Here is a 24,117-nt window from a genome sequence, read left to right on the forward strand (position 1 = left end):
GCAGCACACACCTTCACAATTACAGTTTTTCCTGTGAACTGAAGACACACAATGACAGACCAATCGTAGTTATTAGTTTTATTTTAAAAAAAAACATTGTGCATATAATGCCACAAATTATCAGAGGTGAGACCACTCTTAAGTCCGTACTGTTACAGGACATACAGGTAACAGTTCTCTGTTCCCCACTGAGGACACAGTCCAACTATCCAGCTTTGCTCATGTTCCCGAAGAACGATCCGTGAAAACTGGATGGGTGACTCTGGGCTGTCATAAGACCGAAGCAGAATTACTGCAGAATGGCCAGATTTCTAAGGCTGGTGCTCTTGTGTTTTTTTGCTTTGTGTCCAGGTTGTAAACATTCTAATTTCCTCTTTTTTGCCTCTCTTTTCTTCTGATGCTTCTTTATTTTCTTGCGAGCAGCAATGTCTGGGTTGGCCACAACCTGTGAGTGAGAAGAGAAAAAAAAAAAAGTGAAATTGATAGAAAGGAACAGTTAAAAATACCAAAACTAGGTCTTCCTCTGGAACTGGAGCAAAAGAAGCTTGTGTGTTTGCGTTTTTTTTTGGGTGTGTATGTTTTGAGTTCAGTTCCTACCTGCATGGCTTTGTGTTTCTTGCGCGAGGCTCTCCTCATCGTGGCCTCTTTCTGTACAGCAGCAAACGCCAGTGAAAACTTCTCCAAACCAACCAGTTTCTTCAACAAGTCTATGAGCTCTTGAGCCAGATTCTTCAAAGTGGGATCTAGAAAGACAGACCATTTGGAGCATTTAGAGAGTGGTAAAAACACAATCATAATAATCAGAGATTTCACAGCATCATCATAATGAACACAGAGAGCGTGGTCACACACAGTGACCACTGATCATCGCATTAGAGTTTTTTGGTTACCCCAAATCTCGTGTTGTTTGAAATCCTATGCACACAGCTCATATTGTAGATTTTAAAACAGCTACATGTATATGCACCTGGACCACTCATGGGTCAGCGGGGAATAAATTTGGCTTGTGCGTGTATTTTGTATACGAGCATGACTAGAGAGGGTGTGTGATTTTACCTTGATCTGCGTATGTGCTGTCTAGTTCTCGATACAGAGGAGCGATGATGGTGCTCAGATAAGGATTCAGTCTCTCTTTGCCCAAGTCCACAGCTATGGCACCCAAGAATTTAAATACACAAGTTCTCTACAAGGGGAACGCAATTAGAGAATCGGTCCATGAACGAGTAGGACAGTTTATCATTAAGGACAATTTACACTGATGAATTACGAGGCAAAAAGTACACAATAAGCAAAACAGCGCGCGTTTCGTACCTTCAGTGGAATTTTGGGTGAGTCTGCAGCCTCTCTCTTGGCCACAACAGAGAGCTTCTTCATCACCCACAGAAGAGATGGAGGGCGATTTTCATCCAGCTCTCCTTCCTCCTCCTGCTCGTCTTTTTCCTCCTCATCCTCTCCTTCCTCTTCCTCCTCTTCTTCTTCATCTCCTTCTTCTTTTTCTTCTTCGTCTTTCTCCTCTGAATGTTCTCCATTTTCGTTCTCTTTTCCTGTCTCCCCCTCTCCCATAAGCTGACTGGCTGTAGAGTCAGATTCAGGTGATATAAGGTAGATCACTTTTGCCACAAACAGAAAATTCTTCACCACCTGTTAATGACATTAAGAAAGACATCCATCACATGACTGCTGATATACTGTTTGTATTTTCACAAAAAAAAGGTTTTTTTAATTTAGCAACTGCTCACCTGTTCACCTGTAGTCATGTCCAAGAACTTTGACCGCAGTTGGTGGCAGAAAGCTAAGACCAGCTCTCTCATCTAAGAGTACAGACAAGAAACATCTATGAATTTTCAATTTCACTGTATTAGTTATTAAATATTGTTCAAAAGGAGCAACCCAGTCCAAAAATGGATAACCTTGACATGTCTCAGGCTCAAACAAATCAAAAATAAAAAGCATTTTCTCTGGCATTTTATAGAGTGGATGAGAGAGAAATTGGCCTCTTTGTAAGTTGACAGTGTAAGATTATAGTGACATCTGAACAGACATGGTTCACGATAGGAGAACTGTTTAACCTGATGGTCTTATTACCATAGATACAAAGAAAGCTTCACACCTTTGGCGCCGCGTTACTGTTGGAGCCAAGAGCAATTGATTAAGGCAAAATACAACCGGTAATGGGCGAATGGCAGCCATCACAGACAAAAGGGGAATCTAGCATTAACACCTAGATTCTGATTTGCATCAAGCAACGTTGTACACCTATTGTCTGTTTGCTTCATGGTATAAAAGACCGATCACGGTAACAGTTCTTGGAGTTTAGCTGCGGCGCAAGCAGACTTGCTGCCGGGTTCCACCACCACCAAATAAAGCTTTTCTCCAAGCGCGCTTTTGCTCCGGTTCGTTTACTTGTAAAATCACAAGAAAATCCAACAACAGGATGCACACAGACCTTGGCTCTAGACTAAAGACAGTCAAAGTAATCACACCCTGACCTTCTTGTCCAGATTGGTGGTAAGGAAGGTCGAGGCAACAGGCTGAGTGGTTTTGGACACAGTTTCCTGTCTCCACTGTGCAATCAGCTCCTCTGGCTTATGGGCAGCGAACAGTTGGCCAAACAGCTGAGAGGCAGTCAGCCACACCCACGAATGAGGGTGGCGGAGATGAGCATTGACATGGTCTGAGATTAAGGGGGAAAAAAAACAACAAAAAACAGCATTCACACTCAGGATGAACATGACATTAACCCTGGTTCTTTACGATTACATTTGGTTTCAAGAAACATACCGATGTTTAACTGTCCCCACGAGAAACGCTACACTCAGTAATAAAACATCTGGTTATTTCATTTCTTCTTCTTTTCATTCTGCATGTTTATGGCTGTATACGTTAGTTTGTGTTCGTACCCCAAATTCTGGTGAGCGTGTCCTTTGGTTTGTGCAGCTGGAGAAAGTTGCAATCCTTAATGAGTTTGGTGATGAGGGTCAGATAACAGAACAGCAATCTGTCTGCAGCCTTTTCATCTTCTTCTTCCTCAATCTAGATAGAGGAAAGCACAGCCTCATTACTGTACCCTTAAACACAGACACTCAAAGTTATCCCCATACATATACACACACATCCCAGTACACTGTTACACACATAAATCTCATTGATGAACCACTGTGCACGTACACCATTCAGCTGTACATAAACAAATGATCATTGCTGCGTACACACGTATCCATAACCTCGTTGTCTACTGGAAAAAGCTTTAAAGGTTTATTAAAAAAAGACGCCCTAGCGCTCTCTCCTACAAACACTCACATCTTCAAAGTTAGATGTGCAGATCTCTCTCTCAATGAAGGGCAGCAGAGCATCCAGACGCCGGGCAAAACGTTCACCTTCCACTTCCACAAAGAGACCACACACCTGGGCCCCCAGTCGTCTTAGAGACAGCTGTGTATACATGCACGTGCACACACACACACACAGATAAGAGTTAAGAGTTTATCACATTATTAACATTCATTTAGTTAGTTTATAGTTTTCAGACTGATATTGGCATTTTGTGAGGAGCAGTACCTTCTCTGCAGTGAGCCAGCTGTTGACCAGTGTGAACATGGAGTTCTGGTGTTCCAGGTCCAGCTGTCCCACCAGGGACTTGATGGCCAGAGCAGTCATTTTCTTACACTGAGCCGAGTCATCGTTCACCAAGGCCAATGACAGAGGCACGAAGAACAAGCCACAGTGCTCCAGTAAGAGGTTCTGAGAACAGAGCGGTCACAGAGGAATTACATACAACAGCTCAGTCCCCTAGATTCAAAGAGCAGGCCAAAGTTCAGCTATTGGCTACCCATCCTTTTACGCCATCTTACAGCACTGCTTATTTATAAACCTGCACAGTTGCCTGAAACGCACAGAGGCTTCGTCTAATAGTCTGATTAAAGAGGTTGGAGGTACCTGAGGAAAAGTCTGGAATATGAACGCCATCATCTCCAATGCTGACTGTCTTCCTGTGTCATATTCGTAACTGAGAAAAAAACAAAAGAAATAATATTAATTTTTTAACTTCCCGACAGACCATACCTCATTTTGTGAACTGTTGCCTGTAACGATATCTCAGGGGCATTGAGCACACACTTACTTGAGCTGGGAAACAATGAAGTCAAACTGGGCCTTCAGCTTCGCCCCCAGGGGATAGTCCATAAGGTACTTCAGGTAAATCTACGGGAGGCAGGTGGTGAGTTCAGACAATTACCTTTACGTAAACTGCACACAGAAACGTCTTGTGCTGTTCCGTGACTCACCTGACGACAGCGAACTCGGACCTGTTCGTTTGGACCTGTAACTGACAGTTTAGCCACTTTCTTCATCACCTCCTCCATTTCAGGCACCACAAGCTTCCTTGACAGGATTGCCTAGAAAAACACAGGGACAGAGAGACACAGAGAGAGAGAGAGAATATTATTGTTATGCTTTAGAGGAGGAGAATCAAACCCTTTTCTTATACTTCTTATAAGAGAGCTCTTTTGATGATGTGTTTGAGCATGGATGACTGGAGGGGCTGAAAGTGTGACGAGGCTGTTACCCTGAGCAGGCCAAAAGCCGTGGCCTGGCGAGAATGGTCATAAATGTCTTCCTCAGCGTATCCCAGCAGCACTTGCAGCTGTGTGTTAGTGATTCGATGTTTTGTCACACTCTTAACCAGTACAGTTATGGCCTTTGAAAGAATAACAAACACAAAAATGATCCACATCACTGATTCATATTTACCAACCGATCATCAAACTTCTGAACAGCAGACATGAGAATCAAAGTTTATGGCAAAATACATTAATACAAAAAAAAAACAATTAAAAAGTTCTGTAAGCTCGACTTAATGAACCGTTAGGGAGCAGCAGTAGTTTGGTGCATCTCTCCTGTATCTTGTTATCTGATGTAAGTTCTGTTGAAGGATGGTGTGTGTGTGTGTGCAGTGTTTTAACTGTGTCTTTGGGGGTGTCGGTTGAGTACCTTAAAGCAGTTCTGGACCAAGTTAAAGTTCTCTCCCCCTGCAGCCCCAGCCTTGGCATAGTCCTTAAGCAGAACAAAGAGCTGGCGTGTGAGCTGCTCTGCATTCTTATCCAGAGACGGCAGAGGGAACTTCAAAAGCCAGATAAACACCTGGAGAGCCTCTGTTATCACCTACACAGACCAAGAGCACACATACAAACACAGAAGGGTTTTGGTTACGGACCACGCATAAAAGCAAAGACAAATATTGAACTGTACATGGTTAGAAACAGGCACATGAGATAGCCTTGCTGCTGAAGTGTACACACAGACAGAGCCAAGGAATAGTTACAGTCTCTCTCTCATAAAATTCACCTTGACATGCATGGAGTTGAGACAGTCGAGCAGCAGACAGACAAAGGGATCCAGCATTTCCCTCACTGAGGCCACAGAAGAGTTGATCTTTGAATTCTTCAGACTCAGGTGAAGCAGCTGCACAAGCACCGAGAGAGAAGGGTCAGTCAGGTCCGAGAAAACATACTGAGAATGTAACTGAAAATATATCTTTTTTTTTTAAAGATAACCCCATTAAAAATAACCATTTTGTTCATTTGTTCAGTGATTTTTCTTTGTTTACTGAGAATTCCTTTTAGAGCTGCAGTCTCCCATGATAGCAATACATATAAACCAAAGCCAAAAAGGGAAAGAAAATCATTTTGAATTTTTAATTAATCAATTCTAGATATCATACACTCAGGCCGGTTTCCACCAGGATGTGCATGTTGGTCTTGACGCTGATGGCAGCTTTTTGGCCTCCTCTCTTTGGGGTGGGGGGCAGGAGAAGGCAAGAGGGTGGCGGCAGGCGTGGGTCTGGTGGGGGAGTAGACTTCTCTCTGTCATGGAAAGTTAGAAGAACGTTTGGACCAAAAAACCTTTTCTGTTTCTTCAATCATTTCCGAAGCATTGTTACAATGGACTTAAAGTGTGCATCTTTGTGTGTGTGTGTGTGTGTGTGTGTGCAAACGTGTGTCATACTTGTTCTTGCTGGTGAGCAGCGGTAGACTCTGGCTGACCAGACCGTGACTGAGCAGTAAGATGGACTGAGGACCCATACTGTCATTGAGCAGCAGTCCTGCCACCACTCTTCTCAACACAGCATGGACACGTCTAGACACCTTCAGACTAGTGGTGTTCTCCAATACCTACAGAGAGACAGAGACACAGAGACAGAGAGACAGAGAGAGAGAGACAGAGACAGAGACAGAGAGACAGAGACAGAGACAGAGAGACAGAGACAGAGACAGAGAGACAGAGACAGAGAGACAGAGACAGAGAGACAGAGACAGAGAGACAGAGACAGAGACAGAGAGAGAGAGAGACAGAGAGAGAGAGAGACAGAGAGAGAGGGAAAGACGGGAGTGAAAGAGGGAATGAGAGGAAAAGAAAGAGATTGAAGACAGTGTGCAGGGCTTAGTAAAGATAAAACATAATAAATGGGTTTTAGGGGCCGTTTCAGCCAACAGACAGGCTGAGTAACTGCTCACCTCTTTGAGTGGCACAATGAGTCGAGTGATGCATTCCTGACTGCAGAACTGGGCCAGCAGCTCGTAAGAGTCCACGCTCTTACTGTGACGTGCCTCCATCACCTTGGAAACTATACCTTTAACGTCCTTCTCCTCAGCAACGTCTCCAAACAATTCATTGTTGAAAATCTAGCCGATCAAAAAAGCAACTACTGGTCAGGTTTCTCCACTATCTTAATTCAGCGACATAAATGTATGCATACAATTCCCATTCCTTCAGCAATATCTTTGTGTTTATAAAGAGTAACAACGAATATGGAAGAAACACATTTAATCATGATGCAGTTTTGTCTTCGAGAAATTTACCAAACAAATAAAATTGGAATCCTTTGTATTGTGGCCTAAATTTCAGAGCATGGCATATTCCCACTTACTGTAAATGTAATTCATTTTAATTGTCAACTACATGTGCTTGATTATCACTCCATTTGTGCTTTGATGTATTTGCAAACTGATATTTAATATCATGTAATCGATATTCAATATTCAACAGCTCACCTGTCAGTTTTTAAATCTCCATAAGACCATGTGGTTTCATCAAAATATATAAAATGATGACCTTCAACCGATCTCAAAAACAGATATTCAGGAGTATTTACCTTAACCAATATCGCCATGCACGGGTCCAAGTCTCCACTCTTAAGGGAGGGTTTCAGGGCCGACAGCAGATGGTACACAGTAAAAGTCAACACATGCACCTGGAGGACATGCGACATACGAAGCACATGATTACATATCCCAGAAATGATTTCAGATAAAAGCCACGGCACACTCGTCCCCAGACACACGTGATTTTCCTTTACTGACCTGGTAGCCTTTAACCAGGACATCCTGCATCTCTCTGAGTAAGTACTGTAGATAACGATGGCCCAGAGCTTCTACGATCTTAATGAGCGTGTTCCGAGCCACATCACGGATCTCCTGAAATCGATTCTTCAGATGGGCGCACACTTTTAGCAGAACCCTGTCAAAACAAACAACAAACAAAAGAGTAAACATCTTCTTCATTCACTCCGTCTGTCTAATACACACATTATAACAATGATTTATTGAAAGGAGAGTGATCAACAAAAAACACACAGACACACGTGCTGATGTAAACGGAAACAGAGACAGAAAGACAGACAGAAAAAAACCACACATATATAAATACACACCCAGGTAGGTTGGCCTCCATGACGTCTTGTGGTAATGACTGCATGAGGCGAACCATAGCAAAAGCAATGGGTACTCTCACCACTTCATCATCCATGACCTCCTTTGACTTCACCATCTTATGCTCATCATCCCTCTTTACCTGTACACACACACACACACACACACACACATCAGCTTTCTGTGCCACATGCACCATAAAATACTAACACCCGTGTATGTGTAAGTCTAACCACAGATAGATCATTGAGAGTCAGGTATGACTGTGGTTTATAAGACTAATGGCATGTTAAGCCCTTTGTATCAATTCTGATCTTAAGTCATGTCTGGGAATTTACACTTCTAGTCTCAAAAGGAAAAAAAATTCCATCAGGTAACAATTATCTAGTCAATTTCCATAAAATTCCAGGATATTCCTGGAAATTCCGAATAGATTCTTTTTATCTCTGATCTATGTGGCAGACTCTATGTTTGGATGTCATGAGCTGTTGTTACGTTGATCTGTCATGCTTACTGTCATTTATGTTTGGTAAAAAAAAAAATAACCACTGAAGAGTATTAACTGGATACTAATGAGTTGAAACACAGGCTAAACTAATTACTAGATCATGTGTCATTTTTATCCCTACAGTCGTCTAAAGGCACAAAGTACTGCCTGACCCCCTAGACCAGCAGATACAAGAGCTGTACTATGTATGAGGTCAAAAAATGCGATGGAACTGCAATACTTGTGATCTCAGGACACAAGACTTGATATTTGTATACATAAAACAAAACAGAGATTACAATTAAAATTAACACAAAAGTAGCCCTGCAGCTCTACAGGATACAGTGTGTTCAGAGACCTTGGCAGTGAGACACTTGTGGAGTCGGGGTAAGATGGTCGTTGTGACCGTGTGATGTATGGAGGTGAGCAGAGTCTCCAGATCCTCTCTGCTCTGGGGGAGTCCACTGCTGACGACAGGAGGTGGCTTTCTCCCATCAACCTTGGCAGCGGGCTTAGGCTTCACCGCAGCGTCATCAGTGCCTGTTTCCATGGCATCCGTCGCTGCTGTAACCGCCTCTTTGGCTTCGCTTTCCTTAGTGACTTCATCAGTCTCCATGGTTTCCTCACCATCACTCTCCTCAGAGTCCATCTGCTCCTCTTCATTAGCATCTTCATCCATGGCACCGGCATCTGAGAAAAAACAACAAGGTCACTAACGGACCGAGAACGGTCATGGTCACTAGTAACAATGTATTCTACTCACCCTCCGGCTTCTTGTTTTTCATTGCTTCAATTTCTTTGCTCAAAGTCTCGTGGTCAAAATGGAAAGCTTCAAGAACGGTCACAAGAAGACTGCAAAAATATCTTTGTTAGTCTATTTCCTCAAGCATAATAAAGAAAACATACACAATATCCACACGAAAAGACACATGAGATTGTATACCTGACAGCCAACTTCTGCTCTGCCATTCCTGTCTGCAGCACATGTACAAACTGTTTGAGGTAGTACAGGTATTTGGACCAGGTGAGACGTCTGCACACGGCACCAATCACCTCCACTGCTGATGAGGTCATATTCTCATACTGTAACCACACCACCAAAACACAACAGCTGTGTCAAACTCTCAGTATACACTATTAATATGACAGCTAAAGCTACACAAACATCTCATTAATACTGATACATCCTTAAAGACCATTAAAGCTTCACAAACATTGCATAACCAGTAATATCTGCCCTCAGGGAGTCCTGTGAACTGCATTCAGTGGACATACAAACCAAATTTAGCTAACTAAAGTGATTTCATCAGAAAACCCAGTAATAGAAAAAAAGAACAACATGAACTCCACTGAACAGAATCATTGAAAAAACAAACCCACCCATGCACGCACACACACACACACACACACACACACACACACACACACACACACCTTGAGTAGCTTCTCATCGAACAGAGCGACCATGGCATAAGGCATGATATAGTTCTGCATGGAGCGAGATGACATCACCACAGTCCCCTCTGTCAGCTGCTTGGCAAACTTCCTGAGTGCCCTTCCTCTCCTATGGATCTGAACAAAGAGCATAAGAGAGAGAGAAGACAAAAGAGAGCGTCACAAAAAAAAAGATCACAAATTCAAAGCTGTGGTCTTTATTCTACTGCATCAAGTTCTTTGGCTTAGGAGTGAGCAACACAGTGAGGCAGAGGGCACTAAAACACAAATGTATTTAATTGTCCATTTCCTTATTTTCAGATACCAAACCACCAATAACAGCTGCAGAAAATATTCGCTTTTAGACTCGTGCAAGTGACAGAGAATCACTCCCTGTGGAGTTAATATTGGCAGCATTTTCTTTCTGGAATGTTAATATATACTATATGCAATACAGAAGGTAACTGGACACCAGTCTGAGGTTTAACATAATAAAAAAGAAAAAGAAAAAAAAGCCTATCACATATTAAAGAGAATCAGAGACACAAACTCTTAAAATAGGTCACAGCCTTCTCCTTCAGTTATCAAGCTGCCTGTGCAGTTGCTGTGTGACAGTAACATGTCTGTAATTGCTTTACCTGAATGTGTTTCATGTGCTCAAAGAAGTCTGACTCTGGGTCGTTGTAGTCTGTGAGCTGCACCAGGTCACGGAACTCTGGACGAGACGGGAATGTCCGGATCAAACAGGAGAGAACTGTGGTGTAATCGTTCCTCACACTCTGAAGATTAAAAGAGGGATTTTAACGTCTGAAATCTTGTGCCTGTTCATGTCCCACAACACTGAAATATACAGCGAGTAAAGTGAATGTGTGAAAAGCTTGAAAGTCTGCGTGTTCAGTTCCACCAAAGTGACAAAGAGTTCAGCACAAAGGCTTAAAAATTTGTTGGAGTTTAAAACCTGTAACGAATCTTGTAAAAAGCCTGAAAGTGTTTGTGTGTGTGTGTATTTCTACCTCAGTCTTGCTTTTCAGGCCTTTCCTCAGTGCATTCAGAATGGTGTACTGCACTATCTCTTTATATTCCCCCTCAGGGCTTCCTACTGCAGCCAGCTGAGCTATTACTGCAGATAGACACACCGTGGCATTGTCTGCCAGCGACATGTCTCCAATCTGCAACACAAACACATATGAAGTACAAAAAAAACTAATAATCACACCAGCAGCACAATAATATCCACAGAAACACATCACCAACAGAAATAGAGCTCACATAAAGCTCTCTCAAACATCCAAGGGCATAAAGTCTGACAAATCCACTCTCACGTTTAAAGTATAGGCACATGCACATGTATATTCTGTTGATAGACTATATGTATATATATACACACACATCAGTCTATATTCACCTGAAATGAATGGAAGCAGTTGTGCATGAGAGCAGTGAGGTATCTCATGTCCAGGGTGGTCATCTCTTTAACCTGCTTGGTGGCCTTCTGGAACGCCGTCAGACGCACATCAAAGTGAATTTCATCCAAGTGCCTACTGTCGAAGGCATTCAGCTGGAAAGAGTAAGGCAGAGAGGGGAAGGAATGAGTGGTGATGTGATGTGACACGAGAAGAGAAGAGAAGAGAAGAGAAGAGAAGAGAAGAGAAGAGAAGAGAAGAGAAGAGAAGAGAAGAGAAGAAGAGGTTTGTGTCATTGTAGTCTGTAGATATGTTGCTGTCTGTGTGTTTAGATGGAGGCCAACCTGAACAGCCATGTCTGTGATGTACTTCAGTTCACCATCCAGGTCTGAGAGAGTCTGTGGAGGAAGAGCACTATCATTAATGCAAATGGCTGAATTTCACAGATGAAGCCTTCACAGAGATTTCACCAACCAACATCAAAAATCTGAAGAAACTACAACATTGAGCTGAAGTCACCGAATTTGAGAAAGTTGCTGAGGTGTTTTGTAACTAAGTATGTGAAAAAACATACGGTAACTGGTGAGAATAACGTTTTAAGTGTAGCTGACACTGAACGAGGATGTGAGGCGTGGCTAGGTGACGGGGCTTACCTGATAGACTGCACACAGCGCTTGGCGAGGTAGTTTGTTGTGAAGAACAGAGAGGAGTTCACTGAGTGGTTTGAGAAACACAGCAGGCTCCGTACACTGCCTTAATAAATTCTGCACTGTACCCAGGATATCCAGCTGTGTGTCCTACATATACAATACACGATAAGTAACACAGATATGTGTATCACCTCCTCAGGTAAAATCAGGGTATGAGGCAGCATTATGAAAAGGGAGAGAGATGATGGGATTCACCTGAGCAGTGGTTGGTTTGTGGAGGTATGGCAGCAGTAGACTGATTAGAGTAGAGCTCTGGTCCTTGTCAGTCACAAACCTGCTTATCCTGACAAAGACAGAAAACATGTATCACCATAATCCTTATGAAGCAAAACTCATCTGGACACCATGCTAAAACCCATTCATTCTGCTGACCACAGTAATGGTCACAAATACAAAACACTGACCCTCTGCAAGTCCTACATCACCATAAAAATCAGTTTAACTGATCCTAGAGCAGTGACTGGAGTATGCGACAGGGACCTACTTTGAGAGTATATTGAGCTCCTTGGCAACCTGAGCTCTGAACTTCTTCTTCTTAATGCGGTCAGAGTTACTGACCACACCACGGAGATACTGCAACAGAGTAGAGATGTGAGGGAGAAGCAGCCGGGAGCCCACACTCAGAGGGTCTGAAAAACAGAACGGGGGAGAGACAGGAGGGTGGAGGACATGAGAGAGAAAGAGGAGAGGGGGAAAAAAAGACACAGATATTCATATTAGAGAAACTTGGCCAAAAATATCAGGAAATATTCTACAACAAGAACTAGAATCGTCTGTTCTATCTATTCTGAAATATTCTAGAACATTCTATAACTCTTAATACCTGTAGCAATATCTGAGTCCTGAGGAGGCTCAGGTATCACACAATTATCCACAGTCAGCTCTTCCTCTCCCTCTGAAGGGATGTAGTCTGGAGTGATTAACAGACTCTCCGTTATGTCCAACACCATGGAAACAGTAGCAGGAGACACATTCTTGGCCAAAAGAAGGGCAAAAAGGTTTGTCAGGATGTCACGCTCCGAATGATCTGGGCTCTGCTTGCCCAGCAACGGGAAATACCTGAGAGAGAGAGAGACAACCACAAGATCATAGATTACATGTTGCTGAAACAGGGAGTATTTTAATTACAAAGAAAAAAAATAATTTAGTGATTTAATAAAGCATTTTTGTACAAAAAACAATGTGAGTTCATTTCTGAGGTAAGTCTGCATACAACAATAAGGCTCTTGTCTTGATCCTAATAATGACTGGATATAATACAAATGGAGCATTGAAAACTCAGAGGGGTCTTGTTTCAGAAGTATGACTGTTGGTTAGTTTTTTGTGTGCTAAGCTCACCTGGCATTCTGACTCCACACATGGATGAGTCTGAGAAGGGGTGTGGGGGCATAGGGACTCTCACTGGACAGACGACACACCTGGAATCAACAAGAGTGATTAGTATAACCCAGCAAGCGCACACACGCACGCACGCACGCGCACACACACACACAGAGTCCATATACCTGAGGCCAGACCACAGCCTGGAACACAGCATCCAGTTCATCTGCAGTGAAGTTGTATGACTCAAAACCGTTGAAGAACTCCTGAACATGTAAAATCCCCAAACGCCTCAGATTCTTCAGAGGATTAATACAACCCCCTCTCAGCTACAGACATGAAGAGAGAGAAAAAAATACAGATAAAACAAAGAGTAGCAATTCACTTAACCACTATGGCTAACACTGTTGTTAAATTCTTCAAAGATTGTATGATGTAGCTATTTATCTCTGTCTACAGAGCAAGATAACATTTCCTGACAGTCATCCCTGAGAATGATCACATACAAAGGGACTCTGAAACCATGTGATGAACATCACACTGTTAATAAAGCTCTTGAGGTGTGTCCAGTACAGCTAGACTCCAACAGCAGACCACTCAAAGATTAATGATGCAGCACAAAACCATTCACAGACTCCCACCTGCTCTCTCTGGTCAAGAATGAAGGACACAGAGGCAGTGACACACAGCAGAATCTGTAGGACTTTGGGCAGGTAGATGTGGATGAGATGGCCCAGTTTGTGAATAACCACGTCTATTATATTCAACAGACTGTGCTGACGTCCTAAAGGAAGAACAGCCCACAGATCCGTCTCTCTCACAGCACGCTCTACAGCCGCTAAACACGACCCTGCAGACATAGAGAGAAGGGAAAGAAAGAAAGTCACTACTGATGAAATGTCTAGTGATTAGTGATTTAGAGTTTTTGAATTTGTTGTTTTTGGTTCAGACTGCACGACATAGGTTTGCAACATACGGCACATATTACTGAGCCAATAATAAATTATGATTCCTCATGCAAACATAAGAAGTGATTGGGTGAGTAAATGTCAGTGTATGTGCACATGCTTGACCAGGTGTGTATGATTGTGCATGTGTGTGGTTTTGTTTATGCAGGGTGTTTTGGGTGTGTTTGTGAGTTAGAGTCACCGAGTGTGAGTGTGTGTTTCTATGAGTGTGTCACCTTGGCTGTGGTGACAGACAGGCTCCAGTAGTAAGTCTATGAACATGCCCAGCTCCTGTGGCTGGCAGCCTGCCAGGAAGCGCAGGATGATGGAGGAGCGAGAGGCAGTTGAAGCTTTACTCTGGAACTTGCTGCCAGTTTTAGTGCGCATACGCCCATAGAGGATCCTACACACAAACACACACATACACACCATTTACAGGATGCACAGCAAACACAAACACGACTTGGATCCAACAGAGAGACATCATCAATAATCCCCCTAACAGCGGCCAAACACGCTCAGAGACATCCTTAGCCTCACTCACTTACACACACATGAACAAAGCAGCACCCACACACACACACACACACACACACACACACACACACACACTGAGATGGGATTCATACTGATTCGAAATATTCCAGTCATATTATCTGTTTTATATTATAACAAATCCAAATACATAAATGAAAACATTATGCAAACACACAGAATTCAAGTGAAACTACCATGGAATCTCTCTCTCTTTTTTTTTTACATACTTCCATAGTAAATAAGAGTGCAGACAGACCTATAACAATTTCAGAATAAACAGGTGCATATGCGAGTACGCACACACATACCTCATTAGTACAGGTATAAGCTTTGGTCTGTGTGAGTCCATCACAACTGCTCCATCTTCAGAGATATTGAAGTGAACAATCTCATCTTTAAAATGTTTGTCATCCAATAGCCTCTCCAGGTTCTCTCTACAAACAAACAACAAATAAAAAATAAACACAACAAATATACACGGAGGCCACAACCAACGTAAAATTCACAAGGTTTAAGTCCCAAATTCACAAGGTTGAACCAGCGTGCACAAAAACCAGTTTGAAATCCTTACATCTAATGGTCTGGGATGCAGGTCAAAAGAACTCTCTTTCTCATAAAAATATTGAAAAACAGGAATCAGCAACTCAATCAATAACTCATTTTCAGCAACTCAGTTCATTCCAGAGAGGTATCAGGTATGAAATAATACAATAATGAAGGTTAACAGTCAGTCTCTTTGAACTGTCACATTCCCATGCCCACTTCCTCTGCCATGAATGAAACTAGAGAAGTAGAATTCTGATAAATATCAGACCTTGACATAAAGACATCTATTTACACAAAAATACAGACTCAGTACTGTATGTAATCAGAGTACAGTCAATGTCTAGAGGCAGCCAAAAAAAAAAAAAAAATATCAGGGGAAAGAACAGTCGTTCTACAGCTGCCCTCTCTGAAAGTGCACCGTCTGAAAAGGAGAATATACTTACTTGTAGGGGAGTATGTGTGGGTCTTTGTACGTCATTAGACAGTCCAGGGCTACCTTCTGGATCTGATAGTCTTTATGGCACAGTAACTAAAAGCACAGGGAAACAGAGAGGGGGGACAGATGTGCTTATCAGTCTCTGAAATGAAAACTGTTCGCTGACTGAACACCGAAGGTAAACTGATATGAGAATACGTGCACTGTCTGAGGAGAGAGTTACCTGAGTATAGAGCTCCAGTAATTTCGGCTCCATGTACAGGGCTTTGGGGTTGGAGAATTTGGAGAAAACTTTCAGATGTGCTATGAGTTGCCTGTGAAACATTGGTGGTGATTATTCCTAAGGCATCTTCACATTAATGTTACAATGTATGTCAATAACAGGCTCTAGTGGTATTTAACTTGAAGTGTGTGATAACACTTAAACCATGGGTTAGAATAACAACATCGGCTAGAGCATGGCTCTAAAGGAAGAGTTTCAGCTCATTTTATTCAAATTCTTCCAAAAAAAGTCAGTAACTGTGAGCAAGGAGCAGTTACAGTTACAGTGTGCACTGAAAACTGCTTCAGTTTAACACCACAGAACCAAACCATTACTTACTTGCCAGCTGCTCTTCTTGGCACCTTTCTTTCCATCCGTTTAGGCTCTTCCTCTTTCTCTTCCTCTTCATCCTTCATTTCAGCATCCTCTTCCACCATTGACTCCTCCTCTAACGAAGATTTCCCCTTTTTCCTCAGGTCTTGTGTTGGCGCCACCAGAAGATCGGCAGGGTAAAACTCGTTGCTGTCAATTTGATCAAAAAGACATGTCAGCCAATAGGAGGAACCAGTCTATAGTATGACAGGGAGGGATAAAACAACAGATATGTAGAAAACTCAGTAGGCTTATTATTATTATATCACAGACACACAAGCCCACAGACCTGACAAAGCGTAGTAACAGCGGGCTAAGCTCTCTGCTGCGAGGTTCCACTCTCTCCGGGAACATTGCCATGGCTTTCCACAGCAGGCTGCGGAAGTTCACGAAGTCAGTCCGCTCATTCAGGTCAGCAGCTTTGTCCAAGCTCTCCAGAAACAGAACCCCCACATCCCCACTGTCAATCACATCAGAGCCAGCATCGCGGTCCTGTTGCCGACCTTCGTCCTCAGCTTCATCATCATCAGCAGCACGGAGTTCATTTTCTGAAAGATAAAGGTTACTTTCCTTTAATGGCTGTCTCACACGTATGCAGTTACTTTCTCTTATTGCTGCCTTACACATATTCAGAGCCCACAGACACTGGACAGACACACCGGCGTCAGAGTCCGGAAACCGGCTACCCACCAGCTATCCCTGCCACCATCTCCAGCTGCTCATAGTACACTCTCCAGAATTCCTTATTGTCCATTTCCTGAGCATGACTCCTGCACACATACAGTTTCAGGGATACTGATTATAGAAAGAACAGCAACTTATGGTATAGTGAAGAGAGAGAAAACTGCAGTACTCACACTAGCAGGTCGATTACAGCATCCCAAAGAGGTCTGAAGTTGACAAACAGCATTGCGATAAGGTAGCGCAGCGGAACCTGTAAAACGTAGAAACTCATAAATAAGACTACAATGATCCACAGTAAACCTGTGACAGTGTGTGGAAGCAGTGCAGTGGATAGTTTCTCTGAGGTCCCATACCTCCTGAAATGGGCCCAGAGGCAGACAGGGCTGCACAAGGTCACGACGAAGTTTACGTAAATGAAGAAGTTTCTCTCTATAATCTTGTACTGTGGCAGGAATTAACTCAGCCTGGAGGCATACAGCAAACACTGTCTGCCTGGCAGTACTCTCCTCACTCTGAAAACAGAGGGAGAAAGAGAGAGGTATCAGTGTGGTTATACAAAAATTACACACACATATTACGCTATTAAAATGTCAGAATACGTAGTCCATAGTTAGGGTTAATGGTTAGGTTCCATCACCACCTTTGTACGTGGTCTGACAAAGGCAGGAATGGAACTTTCTAGAACTTCAAATAAAAAATTGTACCTGAGCTGGCTTAGGAAGGTCTGCCTCAAAATGAGTCATAATTCTCAGAGTAAGAAGACGAATCTATAGGAAGAGAGAACAGATTACTATTTTATCTAATCAAAGATTTATATTTTATAAAACACACAACCTTCTGCTCAACAGTATAAAAACACTGAGGAATTACCTTCGAGACATTGGAGGAAAGGTTTGCACTCAATATTGAGTGGAGCTCCAAAAGTGAATTGTGGGATAAGTGGGCGGAACAGCCGTTGAGTGACAGTCTGGTATAGTATAGATCTCCTAGCAACAGGGCAGACAGATCCGTTGGGAATTGCCTGTGATGGGGAAAAAAAAACAACCTCTCAACTAAATATAACTGTTTCTTCTTCAAAGGTCTTGACCATGGCACGGACAGAACAAGGACGTTCTGTTAGAAAATGTTTCTTTGAACTGGCAGCACTTACTGGATTATGCTTTTAACCAGTTCCACAGGAAGCAGAGAGAGAACCTCTGCAGACTCCTTAAAGCTGAGGAGAGTACTCAGAGCCTGTCTGGCCACAAACAGTCCTCCTGAGACAAACAAAACAACAGGTATGAGTGCATCACCTCACCATGCAGTGGACACACAATAAGAGCTTAAACAGCATATAGATAATCCAATATGCTACAGTGAGAATAAAGACACGCATCAGCTCCAAGATGGAGCAAAAAGATGTAACTGCACCTTACAGAGAGACAAAACACCGGCACAGTCTAGATAACAAATTCAGCTGTGTTAAGTCAATGCAAACTTTAATAATTAACCACTGACAAATTTCTTATGTGCTCTCTCAGGAAACACTGACCTCTCCTCCGAGTTTCACTCAGCACATCATTAAGCAGTCGGATCAGCAGGGTAGAGAGTGTGGGAATTACACTGGAGGCCTCCAATGGTCTATAGCACACACACGAAAAATTAATTAACAACAACATACACAATATAACACACAAATCCTAAGAAAACAGCTCCTTTACCATACACACAGTCAATCCTAAACCAATTCACCATCATTAAATGCACAGACAACATCAACACACATATGAACTCCACAGTGACGTAACACCACACAAACAAGCCTAGGGCATTCTGAGGCAAATCTACAACACACATTCATACAACACTCTCAGGTCATATGGAAAGATGGGAATGAAAGGGCAGTGGTCAGGGGTGTGTTACCTGACGTGGGGCAGGAGGACGAGGGCTGCCCAGGCCTGAGAGAGGTCGGTGGGGGCTCCTCCATCAGGAAGGTCAATGAGGGAGAGAATGTAGTCAGGCACAGAGACTGTTTGTTCTCTCTCACTGGGCTGGCTCTCCTCTGTTCCACCTGCACACCTGTGTACACCAATACCATTATAACTACAAATATCTAGTAGATATTTAATGTTTTTGAAACACAAGATGGGAAAAACAATGGAAACAACACTGGAATAATAGTGACATAACAATAAACAACAACAATACGTCTAAATAGACTGGTTTTTTTTTCCCCATTGTAGTAAATATTGTTGTACTATGGTAAAAAAAAATTGCATTATATCATTGTGATAATCATCAGGGTTCAAGCACAATTAATAAAAGACAATTAAATACTATTTAAACAAAAACATTATCAGATCCTGAATGTTTGACAGTCGGTCAGATCATGAGGTGCCTCTGAGAGTTTCATTCATACATGAACCGTAATCAGCATGGTCAAACCCGAGATCTCTCATCATATTTCATGTTTCACCAAACACAAAAACAAAACAGACACACAACATTCATTTTCACTCACAGAGCATAACAGTGACAACCATTATTTACTAATATGTTTGTTATATCAAATGTTACGCATATATTAATTCAAACCAAGCAAAAACTGGTTTTAGTCGGAACTTGACACATAAATGTCACATAAATGGCATCAGAAAAAACTGCAGAAGTTCAACATGGAAGCCTCAGAACCACGAAAACAGGTATAATCTCACACCCCCGTGCAGGACTCACCCTGTGGGCTGACCCGTGAAGACCAGTGGGTACTTTTCAAAGGCCATAGATCCGTCAGTGGGAGGTTCTGCTTTGGCCAGGATCAAAGAGACGAGCAGTTCCAGAGCCAGTAAACGGGTCACTGAGTCTGCACTGCCAAACATCTGCTCACAGTACTGCAGAAGACTGGGCAAGAAGAGCTGCAACAGAGAAAAACCCCATTCACCTGCTTTTCTACACACTGGCAATAAAACTGTTCAGTAACCACAATCACTCATCTACAGACTATGGGAATCAGCTCCAAACTAAAGGGTCTGACACACCTGAATCAATCTGAACCCTTAAAACGGTGAGTTAGGGCTTAACAGAATAACAGAAAACAGTACTTTTTTTATTTTCTGAACTACTCAATCTAATGTTGTTTTGAAAGAATGTTTTTCAATTCACAACTGTTTTTCCAAAGCACACTGCACTGACCTGTTCAAACTGTTTCATGTCAAACATCTGTTTAGAGAAGGACAGGATGAGGTCCTCAGCCATCCCACTGCAGAACACCTGTCACAAGAGCCAGAGTGACTGTTAGAACCAACCTACCACAGTCACAACACACACACACACACGCACAGGCACACACGCACAAAATGCCCAGACACAGAACAAACACAAGCTGACACACACCTTTTTCACAGTCTCCTGGATCATGTGGCCGGGCAGGGAGACGTTGTCTCCCAGCAGGAGGGAGGAGAGCACCTGGAGGATGAGGCGACAGTTGGAGTAGGAGAGTCCAGAGGTCTGTATGAGCTGAAGTAGAGTCTGTAAAAACCACAGACAGACACAAACCAGAAAAGTAACACAAGTTAACAACCAAGAACAGAGAGTCCGTGCAGAAAACTAATAAAGCCCAAACAAACAGATCAGTGTTTTGTTTGATGGTAGATTTGACTGCAAAACTAAATTATGCAATACATAAAATCTGCATTCCAGAGGCCTTGCAAATTAAAAAAAAAACCACACACACACACACAAACCTGACAGACAGACTGTGGCTTTGTAATCTTGGCTCCTTTGCGGTTGTCCACCAGTGTGTGGTAGATAAACAGCAGTCTGTCCAGATGCTGAGAGGCTTCCTCCGAGTCAGCTGTCCCCAGTCTCTCCATCACCTCCTTCATACAGGCCTGCATGAACACAACAAACAAACACACAATCTGAACGAACGTTGTAAAACCAATGACACTCTTCCAGGCTACGCCACAAACCAACCCATTACAGTTAGGATGAACAACATCAAAGAAACTACACACAGAAGGCCAAACAGAGAGAATAAAACACAAAAAAAAAACAACAACAAAAACTACACACCGCAACACAATTAAATATCAAAGATAACGCACTCATAACTGAATGTACACTACTACAATACAGCTATTCTGATTTATTCTTTTCTGTTTTTTAATTTTCATTTCTGTCTTTTAGCAAGGAAGATACATTTCTCACCTCTATTCCATCCCACAGCACCAGTAAATGCTCCATGGCAACATAACTGACAGAGGACTCAGCCATGTGATCCAGAGCCTCCTTCACACGCTCCCACGGCAGAGTCACATCCTGCCCTCCAGCCGGACCGAGCTTCCGTAAAACCATCGGCAGGGCCTGACTCATGAAAACAAACAGGTATCACACACACACACACACACACACACACACACAGAGGAGAATATAATCTTACGTTTTAGGTATCGGTAATTTGCCAGATGTACGACAGTGACTGCCAATGACTGTTTCATGGGGCTGGCATCTAAGCCCAACATTGATACTCCTATTCAGAGCAACACTTCAGTATCTCATGCTCTTGTGGGATAATTTCCCAGAACTCTTGGGGGAAAAAAACCCCTCTCTTTTTACCAAAGGCAACTCCTTATCACATCAGCATATCAGACAACACTGACAGGTTTCTTATTCAGCTTTGCTCTATCAGACCAGAGAGTTCTTAAGCTAAGAGGGTCTCACCTTGTTGGCACAAGAGTGGAACATGTTCCGTACACCTTTACACATCTCGAAGATCAGCTGGCCCACTCCCTCAACTTTCCCAGGGTTCTCCTCCAAATCCGCAAACATGAGGTTGAACAGTGCATCAAAATCAGCCACCTGTGAAGTAACAGAGAATCATATGGTCATTAAATCAGTATACAGATAAATCATAGACCTCACCTAAGATTTGTACCGAGACATCAGTCATACCTTTCTCATCAAAAACGAGAAGCTCTCAGCAGCAAAATTGCGTATGTGTCCCTTCTTGTGTGCCAGAAGCTTACTGTACAAACTAAAGAAAGAAGAGATGAAGAGGAATAAACAGACTGCACTGACTGCACAATGACTGTTTGTCAAACATATTCCACTGTCCTTTCCCAGCAAATTCTGACCTGTAGATCTTGGGCATGTCTTTGACCATAAGCCTCCACAGGTACTTGTAGAGGTATGAAAGACAGGTGAAGCTCCATTCCATCAGCTCTGTATCCTGGGTGTCCAGGAGAGAGGTGATGATGATGAAGAAATCGGGGAAATGAGGGTAAAAGTCTGTCTGGAGGTCCCTGGCAAGCTGTACCACAAGACTGGGCAAGTAGAGAGACAGTGTGGGATAAATCCCCAGTGAGCCAGTGATAAAGACAAAGATTGTGACAATAACATTGATAATGGTGTATAGAAGCTAACTGGCTTAGATTAGATACCACATAAACACAGTTGAAATATTAACTTAGGTGTTTAAACTTAATCCAGATCCACAGGTGCACTGTCTACTGATTCTGTTTTAAACATATCACTCTGCTAAACTCGTCAAGTCGTAATAAGAAGATTTAAATCCAGTTTCCACCTAGCACTGCCAGACAGCGCAAAAACAAATCTTTACAGAATAATAACCAATATCTTACTGCACATCTCATAATTTAAACATCAAAATACAAGCTCTATTTACTCCAGTAGAGGCTGGTAGGCCATGCTGTTCTTCACAGAGAGGTGAGTCTTGAGGCTCTCCACAACAGTGTTCTGGTGGAACACCAGCAGGTTGAAGGACTGGCTTTTCTGTATCACCTCCTTCAGGAAGGTCGCTGTTGGGCAATAAATGATATTGTGCACTTTATACAAAAGAAGAGCAATGTAACTGGAGTTTAACGATCACACTGAGTATGGAACAGAAGACAATATCATGATTACCTATGCTGAGGGGAAAACAACAACAGCAACAACAACAACAAAGATTCACACTCATACAACACCAAACTCTTAAAAAGCGTGAAACTAGGACGTACTGAAGTGTTCGGTCAGATTTAGATCCTTCCATTTCGTTAAGCCTTCGAAAAAGTAAGTGTCAACCTCCTGGCGTGGAAAAATGCAAAACAAAAACGTCAAAACAACGCCAAAACATCACACAGATTTTAAGCAGAACCGAACTAAAGTATATTCAACGATGCATCATACCTCAGCGTAACTCCCAGTCCTGTCGATACGATGAATGACATCTATGTTTACGTTAGCAAGTCTCTCAGAAAACGTGAGAAACTGTAAAATGGAAACAAAGGGTAGTTTATCAGAATGAGAACTGTGGGCTGCACAATACAAACAAATGTTATACTACAGATTTACAACGATTTTATGGTCAGACAACCAACTACTATGTTTTGTAGAAATACCTGAAAAAATATAAACGACAGCAACTTTAAGCGACGTGTCATAAACTACCACTCTACAACTTCTAAATTCTGACACTGGTCGTTTTTACTTTAAAAAGAAAGCTTGGCTGAAACTTGCATGTGTATTATGGGTAGTACGTTATAATTCATTTCGTCGTAGTAAATGCCATTGACTTACCCGAAAGGTGTTCTCCGATTTGTGAGACGAGGGCTTGGTCTTGATCTTCATTTCTCAGACGACAACAGAAGTTGAGAGCAGAACAACTGTGAAAAATACAAAGTTACTTTTCATTCAGTTAAATTGTTGATACACACATGCTGCACTAGGGGGCCGCCATTTTGAATGAAGCATTATGGGTCAAGCGTGTCCATGGGTATCCGTACTGTACAGTCCAAAATCAGTATCACAATCAAACAAACTGATACAGAAAAATAACAAACAACTCAAGGAACACCGTCTGACAGTGAAACAAACAAACAAAAATACAGTAGCGATGGAACTATCCGAAATAGCGTGCAAAGTTGAAACCAAATACACACACACGCACACATATATGGAGCTCTTTTCTTCACTTCTATAAGGTGTTTGCTATAAAAGAGCACAGCGTCATCTTTTTATGTTTGGCAAAAGCTGGTTTTGAGAGCCTTTTTTGTAATGTCATAAGAATGTTGTATTCACATAGTAACAATAGGAATAGTTCTGTCATTTTGAAACATGATACTTTGAGGCAGTTTGATTTAAAGAGAGGAATGACACAAGGCTGCCCAATTTATCCTTATCTTTTTCTTCCTGCACCCCAGCTTCTTAGTGTGTACCTTAAAACCAAACGGGGTTTCTGTGGCAGGTCAGAAGGTGCTTATTGTTTAGCTTGCTTATGATGCCACTCTCTGTCTCA

General features: G+C 42.4%; 1 protein-coding gene across 1 annotated transcript; it reads right to left on the reverse strand.

Moving 5' to 3' along the window:
- Nucleotides 1-178: 178 nt before the first annotated feature.
- Nucleotides 179-23,450, reverse strand: utp20 (UTP20 small subunit processome component). Its single transcript, XM_030765741.1, has 62 exons — nucleotides 23,400-23,450; nucleotides 23,010-23,090; nucleotides 22,841-22,907; nucleotides 22,507-22,639; nucleotides 21,956-22,144; nucleotides 21,774-21,855; nucleotides 21,543-21,680; nucleotides 21,030-21,185; nucleotides 20,564-20,710; nucleotides 20,214-20,348; nucleotides 20,013-20,090; nucleotides 19,557-19,735; nucleotides 18,747-18,902; nucleotides 18,376-18,464; nucleotides 17,995-18,100; nucleotides 17,715-17,865; nucleotides 17,549-17,611; nucleotides 17,198-17,356; nucleotides 17,018-17,094; nucleotides 16,851-16,930; nucleotides 16,450-16,708; nucleotides 16,128-16,310; nucleotides 15,750-15,840; nucleotides 15,534-15,619; nucleotides 14,853-14,978; nucleotides 14,244-14,410; nucleotides 13,696-13,910; nucleotides 13,246-13,389; nucleotides 13,079-13,158; nucleotides 12,555-12,799; nucleotides 12,225-12,369; nucleotides 11,936-12,023; nucleotides 11,684-11,827; nucleotides 11,375-11,428; nucleotides 11,033-11,185; nucleotides 10,641-10,796; nucleotides 10,266-10,406; nucleotides 9,628-9,765; nucleotides 9,137-9,276; nucleotides 8,957-9,045; nucleotides 8,552-8,883; nucleotides 7,709-7,848; nucleotides 7,359-7,515; nucleotides 7,151-7,249; nucleotides 6,513-6,680; nucleotides 6,004-6,170; nucleotides 5,720-5,861; nucleotides 5,344-5,460; nucleotides 4,990-5,160; nucleotides 4,565-4,696; nucleotides 4,284-4,394; nucleotides 4,121-4,200; nucleotides 3,937-4,006; nucleotides 3,559-3,741; nucleotides 3,301-3,432; nucleotides 2,901-3,033; nucleotides 2,490-2,674; nucleotides 1,740-1,811; nucleotides 1,312-1,641; nucleotides 1,057-1,183; nucleotides 598-743; nucleotides 179-445 (listed from the first exon to the last, which is right to left on the reverse strand). Exons 1-62 carry the CDS (start codon nucleotides 23,448-23,450, stop codon nucleotides 290-292), a joined length of 8,511 nt encoding a protein of 2,836 aa, XP_030621601.1. The 3' UTR covers nucleotides 179-289.
- Between the last annotated feature and the right edge of the window lie 667 nt (nucleotides 23,451-24,117).

This window comes from Chanos chanos, chromosome 1 (assembly GCF_902362185.1).
Source record: "Chanos chanos chromosome 1, fChaCha1.1, whole genome shotgun sequence".
Taxonomy (NCBI): domain Eukaryota; kingdom Metazoa; phylum Chordata; class Actinopteri; order Gonorynchiformes; family Chanidae; genus Chanos; species Chanos chanos.

Coding starts and splice junctions, on each gene's coding strand:
- utp20 (XM_030765741.1), bottom strand. CDS start 23,450: ATGAAGATCAAGACCAAGCCCTCGTCTCACAAATCGGAGAACACCTTT. Junction 20,711..21,029: donor TGCTGTGGGATGGAATAGAG/GTGAGAAATGTA, acceptor GTGTTCATGCAG/GCCTGTATGAAGGAGGTGAT. Junction 17,866..17,994: donor CTGGTTAAAAGCATAATCCA/GTAAGTGCTGCC, acceptor TCCCCATCACAG/GCAATTCCCAACGGATCTGT.